The 15,849-nt window shown below is 37.5% G+C and overlaps 1 protein-coding gene across 2 annotated transcripts; it reads left to right on the top strand.

Moving 5' to 3' along the window:
* Positions 1-681: 681 nt before the first annotated feature.
* On the top strand, positions 682-9,430 carry tnfsf11 (TNF superfamily member 11). 2 transcript variants are annotated; one of them, XM_058393168.1, is made up of 4 exons: positions 886-1,322; positions 3,102-3,131; positions 7,176-7,302; positions 7,388-9,428. In XM_058393168.1, the coding sequence occupies exons 1-4, from the start codon at positions 1,134-1,136 to the stop codon at positions 7,807-7,809; spliced, it is 768 nt and encodes a 255-aa protein (XP_058249151.1). In that variant the 5' UTR covers positions 886-1,133; the 3' UTR covers positions 7,810-9,428. The 2 variants fall into 2 exon arrangements, with proteins under 2 accessions (XP_058249152.1, XP_058249151.1); XM_058393169.1 differs by lacking the exon at positions 3,102-3,131 and having other exon boundaries at positions 682-1,322; positions 7,388-9,430.
* The last annotated feature ends 6,419 nt before the right edge of the window (positions 9,431-15,849 follow it).

Below are 15,849 nucleotides of genomic sequence, written 5' to 3'. Positions count from 1 at the left end.
TAGGGGTGGGGGCCTTTAATGGTCAGTTTCACAATGGATCAGGGGTCTATTCAATGGCTGTAAAGCAGAATTACACACTAAATAGGATGCCAGTTCAGTAAATCACAATTGAACACCTAGGCTTGCAGTGTGAATGTAGCTTTAGTGATGCCACACAAAATAATTGTGCCGTCAAATCATACTCTTAAAATCTTCCCTTCTTTTTGGTTTGGTACCATTACCTTTTGTAACTGTAATATATATGTCTTTCAGCTGGAAATGCTGATATAGTTTATATTTAGATTAAGACTTAAGGTCCGTACTTGGACTGTAATTACATTCTTATTGTAACATTTCAAGATTCACAATATGCACTTTCTCTGTAAACGATATATACTAGAGGATTGAAAGGTGTCCATTTGAGAGAGACAGGGAATGCTACAGTTTAGTTCCTTTTTTTTTCTTAACAGCCCTAACATTAGGGGTGTTCATTTTATTAACTGTTAACACTAATACATACTAAAACCTGCAAAACGCATAACAAAGACAGTGTCATTTGCATTTATTGTAATAAACAGTATTTAATATTGCAACTCTACAATCTGAGAGAAAGAGTACTAAACCGAACCATTCAACATCTCTGAGATGGAACTATTAAATGTACCCTTATAGAGTGTATCTTTTACGGAGAAAACTTGAGAAACCCTTGAAGGTACCCTTCTTTGTATCCTCATGGTTATATATTTGGTACCTTTAGAGTGTATCTTCTACCTGCCATGATGCATAAAGAGTACCTTACCAAGTGAAAGCTAATTAAATATACATCAGTGGCCCTTCAAGTCAGTTTAAAGTTACATAGAAAATAATATACACACTACAGGTAGAATAGATGTGTTCTTGTGGGTACCATTGCAGTGTCAAGGAGAGTTATATATTTTGGTGTCGTTCTAAGTGCAAAAGTCCATTAAGAAGTCCCTGGGCTGTAAAGTGACTGCTCTGCCGCTGGTGCGCGAGACGGTTCCCTAGTCCGCTATTATCTGATTGGCTGAGTCTCTGAACGGCAGCGCGGCCGCTTTGCCCACCCACCGTTTATATAGCAATCCGCGCACATTACTGACTTCCTGCACCGAGGAGACTATTAGAAGTGCGCGCTCATGGCAGCTAATGATTATCGCGGTTACCTGCGGAACCATATGGACATGGAGCACGGGGGATCGCGCTTCCAGCAACCGACCCAAAGCGCCCATAAGCCCCTGATTTTCGGCACGCTGGCCGTGATGGGACTGCTGCAGGTCGCGTCCAGTGTCACCATTTTGCTGCACTTGACCGGTTATCTCCGCGAGGTGAGCCATGCGAAAGCACACTTTCTCTGCTACACACTGGCACGATTACAGCACGAGCATGCCCGTGACGCGCGTGAGCTCAGTGCGACCTTGAAGTTGTTTCTGTGTGTGTGTGTGTGTGTGTTTTTTCTTCAAAAGTACGAACTGCTAGAAAAAGTTCGAGATTAGTGCACAAGTGCTGTAAGTTTCACTGCGCGCGCGGTTTCGGTTTTTTCTTCTTCTTCTTTTCTTTACCTGCGTGTCCGCTGTAAATCGCAGCGCGTGACTGCAGAGCTGGAAATGGCGGTTGGGGCTTATCTCAGCCTGTATGTGTCGCTTTTAGACGCCCTTTTTTGAAGTTCATCTTCAAGCAACGTGTTCGCGCTGTTAAAGTTCTTCGAAAAGAAAAAACACCAAAAAAAAAACAACAACAACAACTTTCACAACGCTAGATCCCGCAGCATGTCGCCTCACTGGTTTGTGTTTTGGCACGCGCACAAGAGCACGAGCTTGATTTTCCGACTCGATAATCGCATCTGGCGGTGTTTAGCGGTGTTTCTCAGTGTGCTAGCTCACAGCTCGGAGCTGTTCAAAGGTTTCTGTGTGATTTTAAAAAGCCAGAGGTGTCTCTCCGCTCTGATTTCTCATGCTTGGAGGCTGCTGTGCTTTCATAGTGCTAAAGGATGCTGGTGTAAGATAGGAAAGGTTGGGAAATCACATTGCTTTAAACAGTCTGCTTACACACACACACATACAGAGAGAGAGAGAGAGAGAGAAAGAGAGAATTTCATGCTTGAGGATGACTTAATTGACCCTTAAACCTAACATGCATAAATCTGGACAAAAGCTCTTTTGTTTGCATTGAGCTTTTCATCCCCGGACAGAAAGCAGGATTTGTAAAGTAAACATGTTCGAGATCTTCCCAGCTCTCATTTGCTTATTTAGGGGTTTAAGGTTGAACTGATCATTCATTTAACACACACAAACACAGGCATCACAACATGATAGAAATCTTCATCGAAGCCAGATTCCCTTGTTTATGAGTCTTTACTGTGAATCCTGTGTTGTGAGGCTTTGGCATGAATACTAGTGTGTAAGTGTGTGAGAGGCTTTTATGTCCTGTGGTAGAGCCCAAAGAACAGACACAAGATGAATTTCAGTTGTACTTGGCAAAAAAAAGTTCAGATTGGCTTTGGAAAAAACGGATGCAGGGAGAAAATCAGATGAAGAAAACTGCTGATTTTTTTTTTCCTTTTTTCTTTCTATGGATAGAAGTTACTTCTCTCCATTCTTGTAATATCCAGGAAATGGGAGAGTCAGTGGCACAAGAAAATGTTGAATTTGATCAGTTGTATCATAACAAATACTAATCTGCATACATCACTCTTATGTTAGTCAAATTGCAGTTTCACCTGCACGTATAATGGAATGAGTCACGGACACTGTCACCTGTATAGTGAGCATGCTTTGGCTCGCATATTTTTAATCACAGCAATTAAATGCGCCCTGGTGTGAAAACGAATTTGTAGTCATGTTGCTTTCTCAGAATAGACGGGAAAATAACCTGTGCTTCCATTAGAAATGTAATTGTTTGGTTAAATATCCTGAGATCCATCAGTGCATACTTTCAGATATCTACACATCTGTCTCAGGTTTACCCTGTAAACAAAACGTCTGCTTTATAAGTTCATACAAATTACGAAGTATGCAACTGCCCCGTATTGAGTCATTTTATAAGCCATTTTACAAGCAAGTGATTGAATACAGATGCAGGACTGAATCTTGTTTGTTATTTTTCAGGTCGACCTTCCTTCAGCTCAGCCTATAGAGGTGAGTGTCTGTGTGTTGAGATTTAACTGCTGTGTTACTGATTACGCCACGGAAGAGTTACTTCTTACACAAAAGGGGCTCTTATCTTTATTTGGTGCTCTGCAGCTTCGGTGTTAAGTTCTCCTCGAGTCTGCTTACGAGTCAATTCCATGTAACTCTAGTGCTCTTGAATTCCAAGTAAACTTAAAATGATCATATAATGGTATTTAACTTGGTAGAAATAATGCTCCTCTTTTGTTGACATCAAGGATATTCTTGCTGCTCTCGCACGGGCTCGGAGCCACTGTTTTCTCATAATTTGTTTAAAGCAGAAGATAAACATTGAGCTACATACCGCAGCTGCTGTAAACCATTTCCTTAACTGTGGTGGTTGGGGCTGCCTGTGTAAAGGTCAAGCCAGAGAGCTTGGGCCTGCTGTCTGTCAGGATAACCACCATGAGGAATTAACACGCATGTCATCCGTCTCCTCATGCAGATTTATAACATGGGGTATGTTTACATAACCTGGGGTTGGTTTCGAAACAGGAACTTATGAGGTGCATGTCAGTGCTTCTGTCCTCGCTGCTGCTTCTCATTCCTTCTCAATGACTGATGGGATGAAATGTAATGCGTTGCATGTGGCTTTGGTAATGGACCTCATAATCACTAACACTAATCGTCAGTGCAGGTGCAGCATGGCCAACAGTAAAAATGTTAGAGGTTACTTTTTTTGTAGTTTGTATTTATGACACTCTCGATATAATTTGATAGATTTTTGGCCCGTAGTAGCACTGACTCAAACCACCCACACGGCCTGGGAATAGTAGTTTATTATCTCATTATGTTTATAAGCATTTGAGCAATGAGTTTCTTGGTCATGCTCTTTTCACTATGAACTGTCAGCTTGAGAGTTTGCATAGTCTCCGACGTTTCTTCTAAGAAAAACTAAAAAGCCAGTGTTTAACTCCTCAACGTCTCATTCTGTTTTTTGTTTCTCAAGTGCGGTCCAAAGTTGTATATAGTGGCCTGCTTTTTGTTTGTGGGCCGCCCAAACTCTTACGGTCATAGCTGAACAGCATCCAGAACGCTGCAGAGAAGATGGCTAATCAAAGCTTTTAATCACCATTGAAGTTGTCGTGTTTACTGTGGAATGATAGCTTTACTATTTGGAAAAAAAACATAGTATTATACTTCAGAACCATTTGGCATCTTGTACTCTTCTGTAGAGGAATAGAAGAGTATTTGAACTCAGTTGTGAATGGCTGATGTTTGATACTGTAGCTGTGGATTTTGGTGCAGCTTTTCCAAATTTCATTCATCACCCCATCAGTTTATTAACAGCAAAACTGACTGTAATGTTTTACAACAGTCAACATCGTTAAAGGTGGTATTTACTGAAATCTGAATAATTTCCTGGCAGGTCTGCTTTAGTGCAGTACCATTCACTTCCAACAGGTTTCACTGGAAACACTTGAACTAAAACTTCATTCTGTTTTCATTTTTGAAAAGAAAATGTGAAAAGAAGGGATTATTTTGGTTTGTTTTTCTTTTGCACACACTGTCATTCATATAAAAAACATATTGAATTGAAATATTCTCATTTGAATTTTTTCTATTTGTTTCACCATACAAAGTCTAGAAATCAAACATCTATGAATCCATACATGGAAAAAGTGGCCACTGAAGAACATTTCAGCATGAACAAAGTCGATCTGGACATACAAGTTCTATAAGATGTGTACTCTAAGGCTTTGTACTGTTTTCATAAACTATATAATATAAATGGGCACAACATATGCAGAAATACATTTTAATAATAAATGAAACATTTTATGCAGAAAACTGCAGCCCCTGGGAAAACCAAATCATGTTACTTTTAAAATAAATGCAGTAATCCAAAGTAATTAGCAGTGCATTAGTGCATCTGGCGGTTTTAACCCAGTAGTAGCTGATACACATGGTTTATTAATTTAAGACCAAAAATGAAGCTAACGCTATAAAAAAAACCAAGCCAATAAGATATATATGATTTATAATGTAATAATCTATGTATAAAATTTTATGAAATTTTCTTGAGCTTTATCTTTGTCTTCTAAGCAACAAAAAAAAATGTTGAATACATTTGATGTTAACGTACCAGTTTTCATCATAGCTGTCTAATAAATGCAAAACAACAAATTCAACAAGTATAATCATATTTGAAATGCACATATATATATATATCCTGCTTAGCCGTGTAAGTGTCTTTCCTGAATTTAAAAACCTATTTTTTACACAGATATGGATGCACAATTTTCTTAATCTTTCTATATAAACTATTCTCAGTTCAACTATTCTCAGTTTCAACCTTGTTTTAAGAGAGTGTATGTGACACTGAACTTTGGCTATGTGCCAAACACCCAAGCCAAAAAAACTGTAGCATTCCTTAGCTAAACACCCTTCTAAGATTAAGTTACAGGAATGTGCCATCTTTATCTCACCTAGATCACACTGGTGATCTAACACGTTTCCAAAAAAAGGAAACCTGTTTAGTCGAAACTTAATGAAAGCCTAGGACAGTTGATGGATTACATTTCTAAACATTTGAAATGTATTAATGTAGAGTTTGAAATTACAAAACTGCAACCGTTCTACATCCAAGTCCAGTTAGTTGGTTCTTTAGGTCTATGGATGATTAAAGCAGAAACTAAGGTTACTTTTAAGTTACCTTATAATATATATATACTTTTAACGTTCCTTTTAAGCTGCATTTGTTGGTAATGCAAATACAAATTCCGTGCTCAGAAAAAGACAGAGTGTCCTAACAGCTGCTCTTGAACTTCGGTTATAAATGCATTTTGCGTAAACAGGGTTTTCAGTCCTCTCAGCGCAGGGAACCATGTTGAAATATCTGTCTACAGAAATCACACATAGACAACAGATGATGTAGGTAGTGGTCGTGAATTAAAACAAACTTTCAAAATGGTTTAGATTGCACTCTAAACTTTAGGACTCACAGAAAACAAGATTTCTTTCATCCCTCCCTGCCATCTGATGTTTAATAAAGTCATTCATGCGGAAAATCTCAACATTGTTTCCATATTTGTAAAGGCAAAGGCGCACTATTAGCCGTCTTCCATGGTAAACACCAAGCACACGCTCTGCATGTTTTCACGTACGCTTTGGTGCTTTTTGACATTTGTTTTCTCCAAGAGACATCATAACAAAGGCCAGAGCCAGCCTCATTAACACGCAAACTTACAGGAAATGATTACAATTCAGTCACAAGCCAAATGGGACCGCATACTATCCTTTTCCATCACACACACACACACAACACTCGCTGTAGCTAAATCGGCATTTAGCCCGTAACCTTTGTATATATGAAATATTACTAATTGCATTTGTCTTCTGCAATTAGATTTTTTTCACAGTGTCATTTATTTATACTAAATTCACAATCATGGTATTAGTCAAATCTGGGTTGTGTTGTAGAAATCAGTGAATTGAAATCACTGCTAGAACTGAGAGAAACTAGACATTGTAAAATTTCTGGTTTGATTGAATAATCATATAATTTCTATCTCAATCAATTATTTGGATAAAACTTTTTTTTTTTATCTAAATAACACTCTAAACTTATCTATTATCATTCCTGCAGTTTTTTTGGCCCTGCTGTGTGAAAAGCAAGTTTTTATTCCACAGTACTTACTTAACCGGTACTTGCCATGTGTAGAAATAACTACAGAATTTGCATATTAACACTGCAACAAACGAGGCTTTAGTTTTACAGTAATCCCAGTTAACATTATGCTTGATGTTTATAATGATCTTGACCATCAAGCACCATGAACATTTATATACGTACAGATGGGAATGTCTTCAGTGGTTCTGTAGATTCCATCTAAAGCTTATTTCTGCTGTTTTTCAATAATGGTGATTCTGATTCCAGTTCTCTGTCTTAATTATAGTTCTGCTCTTCATGCTTATGAAATGTCTAAAACCAGGCTCCATGTCAGATTGCTCTCATATTCTTCCTGCGTTTTTTCCAAAAGTTCCATGCATTTTTATTCTGTTCTTCTTTAGGAAGTTCATTCTGAACCCATAATCGCTGATGCGTTCAGAGACATCAAGAAAAAGGAAAGGTCCCGAAAAAAAGATCAAACACCCGTAGCACACCTCCCTGTCAAGACCCCCATGGACTTTGCAAGCAGTAAGTAAACACTACATTTCAGCTAGATCTTATCGTCTGTTGCACTGATGTAAATTTTTAACCTGTTCATAAATTGAATTCGCAGCCGACTCCAAGGTTGTGACGACTATCCATTGGAACCAGTTTCATGGCACGCTGACGAAGGTCAAATACCACGATGGACGATTCGTGATGGAGGAACAAGGATTGTATTACGTGTATGCCAAGACCTGTTTCCGGTATGCCCCTGACCATGCCTCTAAGAAGCAGGATGTTAGCAACGTCCAACTGATTCAGTATATTTTCCATGAGAGTCACACCCAGTCGAAACTCAAACCTGTGCTGCTTTCAAAGAGCGGCGGGACGTTCAACTGGAGTGACCCAAACTACAACATGTACTGTGTGCAACAAGGAAGAAGTGTCCGGTTGGGACAAAGCGACGGCCTTTTTGTCAACGTGTCCAATTCATGGTTGTTGGATCCAGAGCCAGAGGGGACTTACTTTGGTGTTTTTAAAATGAGCACCTGACTTTTGTTTATTTTTGCTACTGAACTGGTTTATGCACATTTTACAACCTTATGAACAATTTCAACATGACCAAGAACCACTGAGCACTTATATTTTAGATCACTGACTTCTGACGTTGTTTTCAATATTGATTTATATTGTACATCATTAAGGGCACATCAGACTGTTAACTTTTGTCATAAAAGTTTTGGCATGTTAACATTAACTGCCACAGTTGGTTAAGATGGCATTGCTACTTCATTACGGACTTCACTTGCTTTCCATACTTATGTACAAAACTTGCAGTAACAAACCGAGTGAAAAATCTGTTTGTGAGTATTAAATCTAGGAACACACTTCTGAATATATGTAACCGGATAATCACTTGGGGTAGTTACATATGGGGAACTTCGAGGAATTGCTGTAAGTGGCTGGTCAGAGTTTGGCATTGCTGAAATAATGGTTTTAGTCTCAGTTCAGCCACTACATAAACAGTGTCTGTATGATAACCATCAACCTTTTCAGAGCTGAAGCAGGTGTATTAAGCAGGTAAAACACATGTTATACAGTCCTCTCAGATCTGCATGATTTAGAACCACTGCTTAAAACTTTCACCTAAATATTTCTTATGTTCTGTTTAGCAAGTCGAAGTCCTAGAGCAGATTTGGCACTGATTTTGCAACTCCCAATTAATACAATGTTAAAAAAAAAAACGAACGAAAGGGCAGTCGAAGGTCCGCTTCATGCCTTAGTTAGTTATATAAATGGGATTTTTGTTGGTTAATGCGAAATTTCTTTAAACAAAGCGAAACAAAATCAAAGATAGCTGGACTGTCTTTTAGTCATTGTGAGAGCAGAAAAGATTGACATGAATACAGTGAACCAAACTGAGTTTGGTACATGCTAATTTAAAGAGTTCTTTTTCATTTCACTCTTTTTGGAGGAGATGAGAAAATGCACTAAATGTATTTATTTATTTTTTATGATGAAAAAGATGGACATTTGTAAAATGTTCTGTCTTATTCTAAAACTCTTGTACAGTGTGTAGGTCTGCCTAAGCTCCATTCTTTCCACAGGTTTTGGATGACACGCATTGACTGTAGGTCAGTTGTAAATGCGCTTTTTTTTTGCAAATGGGGGAAGCACAGGGCTCCTTTTAAACCTTATTTTGAGTGGTTTCTCAGTAAAGAAACTTTGTATTTATGTATCTTGTATTTGACAATTCTGTGCACAAATTTCTCATTCAAAGCAGCATTTATTGCTGTTCAACATACAAGTTAAATTTCAAACTTAAAAATTTAAGGATTTTTCATATCAACAAATGTTTTGTTTAATAGTATTGTTTATTTATATCATTCTAACTAATAAAAATACTTTTCTAAATATGCCTAAAATGCTATATTTCTCGTTTTGTTTTGATCTGAAAGCAGAAAATTAGATGCTTAGCTTGTTTTGTTCAGTAATAATAACGTGTTCAGTTATCCATCTCTTTCACTAAATGATAAATTTAGTCCTCCAGTAGGTCAGTACATAAGGATGTTTCATTTTAAACCCTGATTAGTGAGAGTGTCACTGCTTGGTCTTCAAGCAATGCTACTTCAATGGTCAACTTTACACTCAACCTCTATTGTGCCAATGTTGATGAAAAGTGTTTATGAAGTAAGTAAAAATATAATTCTGTAATAAAAAGATTTCCTATTTCCTTTTGTTAATTGAATGAGACCTTACAGGCCCTCAATGCAGATCTCTAGTTTAAAGCCTCTTTCCCTTTTCTCTTAAAGTCATTAGGGATATGGTTTGCTGGAGCTGTTAGAGTTCTTTTTTTTCCAGTGTTTTTTTACATGTGAAATGCATGTGTCATATCAGTAATAACACCCAGCTGTTTCAGGCTTATAAACACTGATTTACTATCCCAAGTACATCCACCAAGTGATGCTTTCCATATTTCCCTGCTGGATTTCAGTCACGAGAGGTGAATTTCCCACATAGACTATTTCACTATAACAATTTGCCAGAAAGTGTTCAGAAGTAGGGTGGGGGTGAGGGCACTGACTGAAATGAAGCCATGTTTTATAAGCAAATGGTGCTTTTGTCAGCAGAACATGGAGCATTGATACATTATACGATTAGTGAGCTTTTTTATGGGATTCTGTGGTGGGATGCAAATGGCTTTAAGGTAGGATTTATGGTGCAGCTGTGAGCTTGTTATGGACATTAAGTTTACTTAGAAGTTTGCACGCTCACACATTCCTCCTTTGCTGACTAAGCAATGGTTATTTTTGTTCTGTGCCACATTTTAAAAAGAACTCTAACTGGCAACAACAACAACAACAAAATAACGGGCCCCTGTACTGACCTCGGCTTGTGTGCCCACAGGCTTCAGGACCTTGGACAGCACAGTTCCAATCTGTGTGATCCATCAAGGCTGAGACCAAGACTGGGTGATAAGTTATTGACTAGTTATGTTTTGATTAGTTACATTTCTGGTCCTTTGTGGTTTCAGGCTAATAAACCACAATTTTTGTAACTAATGGTAAGTATCGGTGAAGTTAAAGGCCAACAAGCATAGGCAGTAGTTGCTAAATGGCAATTTTACGTTATTTTAGCTAATTGTTGTTAATGGTTTTATATGCAATAATAGACTATATTGCCAAAAGGATGTGGACCTGACCACTCACGCCCATATATGTCTGTTTATCCCATTCCAGATGCTCAGTCTGCCTTTGCTGTTATAATAATCTCTAGTCTTCAGAGATTTCCATCACTATGGGGATTTCTGCCCATTCAGACAGGAGAGCATTAGTGAGGTCAAGCATTGAGGAGTCTGATGAATCAGGCACGCAGTTAGAATTATCATCTCAAAGGTGTTCAGGTGGTTGAGGTCAGGACTCTGTGCAGGACACTTGAGATCATCCACACTAGCCTTTGCAACCATGTCTTTATGGGGCTCACTTTGTACACAGGCACATTGTCATAATGAAACAGGATTGGGTCTCCTAGTTCCACTGATGGGAAATCATAAAGCTTCAGTGTACAAGGACATTCTAGACAATCAAGACATTAAAACATTGTGGTCACAGTTTGGTGAAGGTCTAATTTGGATGTGATGGCCAGGTGTCCACAAACTTTGGGCCATATAGTGTTTGAGCAGTGTTTATTTTCAAAATTAGTAGAGGTAAAGCATGCAAATAAATTACAAAGAGAAAATTACAATTAATGTTGTACATCATTTATAATGTATGCAAAAGTTTGGGCTTTTAAAAGTACTATATTTTGTGTTTTCACAAAGTCACAAAACAATCAACCAACTAACCAAACACAAAAAAATCATTGTTCTGTAAATGTTAATGCACAGTTTATATTTGATGGATTTTAGAAATCGGAAATAAATAGCAGTTGTGGCCTAGGAAAAGGTTTGGAGACATTACTAAGTACTTATTAACAACCTCTTTGTCAGATACCACAGCTTGCAAATTCCTTCTGTAGCCAGCAAGCAGTTTTTCTATTCTTGTTTAACAAATTTTCACCCACTATTTCTGGCACCTCTGAAACATTCTTGGCTGTACCCCATTGCTATTCTTTATTTCTTAATGTAAAGCAACTGTAGTATGTGAAGCTGTTTTACCAGTGTTGTTTCTTTTGTGTTTATTTGTTATAAGGTGTTTATGTCTTGCCCATGATGTCATCAGTAGTGACAGCATCTGTTTGTGATCTACAGTCATTCAGTGTAAATCCATTCACGAGCTACTTTAAACCATTAAACTCCCAGGATGTCCGATTCGTCCGGACATGCTACAAATCTTATTAGTTTCACTTTAATTACTGAATAATTCATAGTCATTACTGAATAATTCATAGTAATTACTGAATAATATATTTTAAAATGAATAATTAACAATAAGATGAAAGCATATTAAAAAGCCAGTCTGACTAACCAGGATGCTAAATACCCTGCTGGTTAGCTTGCTGTGTAAACTTTCATGTCATGCTTTAATGGTTAGGTTTATTATTGCCAGCACCCGTATACCACAATGAAATAACTAAGCGTCTCAGACAAGCCACATTGGTTGGTTGTAGGTTTCACCACATCATTTACTTTCATTGTTATGCTAAATTAGAGTAACCTTCTGTGATATTTTGCTGTTTTCCTAGTAATCTAAATAACAGACATCTACATTTTCCTTTACTGTCACCCTGAGAGCAGTCTGTAAGCTTCCACTAACAACTTCTTTTTACTAAAATTCGTTGTATTAAGATTTTATCCCCAGTATATTACACATACATAAGAGAGAGAGAGAGAGAGAGAGAGTATAGAAAGAAAATATGAACATATTAAATAGACAAGGCATGTAGTTACGTGAGGGAAGAATATGCATATAAATTGGAGCAACGGATGCATACTGGGCGTTGAGAATAAAGGAAAATTGTATAGACAGTATTCTAAAAATAAATGCAGTTGCATCATTAAACAGATTTGCATGGAATTACTGTAATTAAAAGTGATGCTTCATTGTTATTTCAGTAACAAATAAAAGGGATGCTGTGGTTATAGAGAGGGAATCCCCTGATGATTCATCTATGATGATGTTATCTTTAAATAATCCAGAAATGATGGGCCTCCTTCTTCAGAGTAAGAGAGATTATTGCAGGCTTATGATAAAGCTCTCTGCATATGCATGTTTAATCACACTAGCTGCCGAGCAGCTTAGTATGAACTTAGTGATAGTGTAGCAACTAATATTTTACATTTGCTTCTGTTTCCAAATGCATAAAAAGCTACCTCACAATTGCAGATTGACTTAAAGACGTAGGCTCGTGTTTATCATTAAGGAAATCGAATTGTTTCAGGTAAAATGCTCATATGTTGCCATGTCATATATTTATGCCTATGTTATACAAATGGGAAGTCCAGTGGTGCAGTGGTTAGTACTGCCACCTCACAGCTCCAGCGTCCCATTCTGAGTTCAGGGTCATGTTTGTGTGGAGTTTCACACGTTCTCTCCTTGTCTATGTCTCCCTAGTTTCCTGCTATCTTACAGAATATGCCAGTAGATGGACTGGCTACTCTTAACTGCCCCTAGTAGTGAATGAGTGTGATATACTGGCACTCCATTCGAGGTGAATCCAGCCATTGCAATCTTGATGCAGTAATGCAGTTTCTGAATGAATGAATGAATGAATGAATGAATGAATGATCAATTAATTTACAAATGCAAAGTTTAACCTGTAACAGAAAGCAAGTCGACAAAAAAGAAAGTTGGTTTCTTCTTAGATTTTTTGCAATATCTTGCACATAAATACATGAAATAAAAATGAAATCTCCTGCAGCATATGATAATTAAGCAACCAGGTACAGCCTATTAATGAATGAATTTTTAATGTTAATTAATCCCGATTTCCACTATGCTGGGAGACATTCCTTTTTGAAACTCAAACACCAACATATCTGTGTGATGCTCAGATTTTAGTCATATAATGTAAATCACATAAGCCTCCAGACTCATCAAACTGCCGTATGATTTAGACGCAGCATATTTTATTCAAGCTCCCAATATTCTGTAGACAAGTATGGTCTCAGAACCTTAACTTGCCACTTCATACCATCTTCTCAAAATCTTTAAACATAATCCTAAATTCATTTCTGTGGAACAGATTAGCCTGTAGAAATATGACTTGTATGTGTCTTTGTTATCTTATCTGTATCTGTATCTTTATCAGGGAACATATCTTTACAGTTAACATACATTATAGCTGTTTCAGTTTTGATGGTATCTTTGATCTTTGAGTGTATCATTGAACCGAACACTAGAATTATCAGTCAGTCCTGCATTATGCACATCTTAACTATATCTGAATCAAACAGAGACGTTGTGTCCCATTTAACATTATTTTTTATCTACTGTATGCATCAGGACTGATAACATCTGGTTTACAGCTTGTTGCAAAAACTATAAAGGTTAGTAGGGCTTCCATGATGCACATTGTCTGTCATGCTTGTTGAACACAGAAATGTTGAGTCAAAGATAATAAGATACAAATACTGGTTTAATTTAGTTTAGTTTAACCTGAATTTGCTTACTCATTTCCTGTACAGGAAGAATACTTATATCCCACCTTTTTATTTTGCATTAGGACAAAAGGCATCATAATCCCATTTAATATATCATAATTTGTCACTCTGGGCATACAGAGCTCTGTACATTTATTTTCTATAGACCAAACATATTCGTGCTTGACTTAATATCCTCTGAATTACTTCTTAAGCTATCCATCTGTCCTTAAGAAACCACATTTTCTTCCTTACGTTTTGGAGAACCTTTTACCCAACTGCCCTTTTACAAGAAGCACAATGTTTTTTTCCTGCTAGTTTGCAAAAGCATCAAAGTACAGAATCAGCACTGATGAAGGTGGTCAATGGCCGAGTGGTTATCTTGGATTACTTGCAAACCTAAATCCGAAACTATTTACCCTGACAGTGTAATAGACATGCTTGAAAACACAGCTGGTTTAGACAGATACAGTTTTATGATTTGCATCTTACTTGACATATTCCTACCAGTTTATTATCATTAATGGAGACTTTTCAGTGCCTGATAAAGATAAATGCAGTTTTCCACAGTGTTGGATCCCTAATTGTCCCTATGTTCTCCCTGTGCTTCTGAGGTTTCCTCTGGGTACTCTGGGTTCCTCCCTAGCCCACAAAAAAATTTTGTAGGCCGACTGGTATCTCAGAATTGTCCATAGTGTGTTAATGGGTGTGAATTGGTGAAAATGAAACCCCCAACCCAAGAGTTGCAAGCCCCCCTCACAAGAACTTGTGAATATATATACACACACATACAGTTTTTACAGATTTTAGCATAAGCATTTAGCTGAAATGCCCCTCTGGTGTAGAGCAATAACAGCTCTGTATCATTATGGTGCATTATGGTGTATGTTACAACTGCAGATGCTGACATCTGTTTGTCATTACCCAGAGTGTGTAATGAACTCTGTGACAGCAGCTGGACTCATGCAACATTCAAACACGCAAATGCTTAATGAAAAAGCCCACTCTATTTTAATGCTTTAGAGCTAACATTACCAGTAGGGTTAACAGTAGCATAATAATCCCATCTCATTCATAATATATAGAAAAAGAGGGCAGTTATGGTCTTTTATATCAGTAAATCAATAAACAGAAAACAAACCCTGAGTTCTAACAGTAACTCCAACGTTTCTTTGCCCTTGCCTCTAACTACACTGTTAAAGATCTTCCATTCATTTTACCATAAGGTTCGTATTGAGTCTAATAAGTTTCCATACAGTGGAGCATTGTACGATGTTTGCTCAGATGGTTTCCCTTTGTACTGCATGGTTTGACAAACATATCAGTCTTGTGTGGAAACTCAAATAGAAAATCATTTGTTGTTTTGAATGTCCTACATTACAAGTTTTGGTCAAAACACTGCAAAATGTACAGGACAGTTTTCTTTTCAGTTCTTTTTATTCTTTATAGACATATATCTAAACATAATAGTACAAGTCACAAACAACAAAAAAGTAGCCTGCATCATAAACGCTAAATAAACATGTCTTTACAAAAAACTTTCACCATATCAATGGTTACATACTTAGCAGTTTATTCCATTTATTATCAACCTGAGATTATGTAGATTTTCCACCACAAGTTCTTGTGCGGGGTGTTTAGTAGTTAGCACATTTACCTTGCACATCTGGGGTTAGGGGTTTGATTCCCACCTCTGCCAGTTTCTTCCCTCAGTCCAAAGATATGCACTGTAGGGTGACTGACATCTCTATATTGTCTGCAGTGTGTGCATGTGTGTGTGTGTAATTCTGCCTTGCGATGTACTGGCACCCTATCCAGAGTGTCCTCCATCTTATGATCTGAACCCCTTGGGAAAGGCTCCAAGTTTCCTGCGACCCTGTGTAGGATAAGCCGTACAGAAAATGGATGGATTGATAGAAGCTCCTGTGAATGAGCTGTTACTATTGAAACATTATTGTACTGGAATGTGCACATTAATAAATTCACCTTGCAGCTGAACTACTGTCCAGGCT

Source organism: Hemibagrus wyckioides, linkage group LG06, assembly GCF_019097595.1.
Source record: "Hemibagrus wyckioides isolate EC202008001 linkage group LG06, SWU_Hwy_1.0, whole genome shotgun sequence".
Lineage (NCBI taxonomy): Eukaryota > Metazoa > Chordata > Actinopteri > Siluriformes > Bagridae > Hemibagrus > Hemibagrus wyckioides.
The sequence above is the reverse complement of the archived record's forward strand: the minus strand, read 5'-3'. Positions and strand labels throughout refer to the sequence as shown.

Coding starts and splice junctions, on each gene's coding strand:
- tnfsf11 (XM_058393168.1), top strand. CDS start 1,134: ATGGCAGCTAATGATTATCGCGGTTACCTGCGGAACCATATGGACATG. Junction 1,323..3,101: donor TGACCGGTTATCTCCGCGAG/GTGAGCCATGCG, acceptor GTTATTTTTCAG/GTCGACCTTCCTTCAGCTCA. Junction 7,303..7,387: donor CCCCATGGACTTTGCAAGCA/GTAAGTAAACAC, acceptor TTGAATTCGCAG/CCGACTCCAAGGTTGTGACG.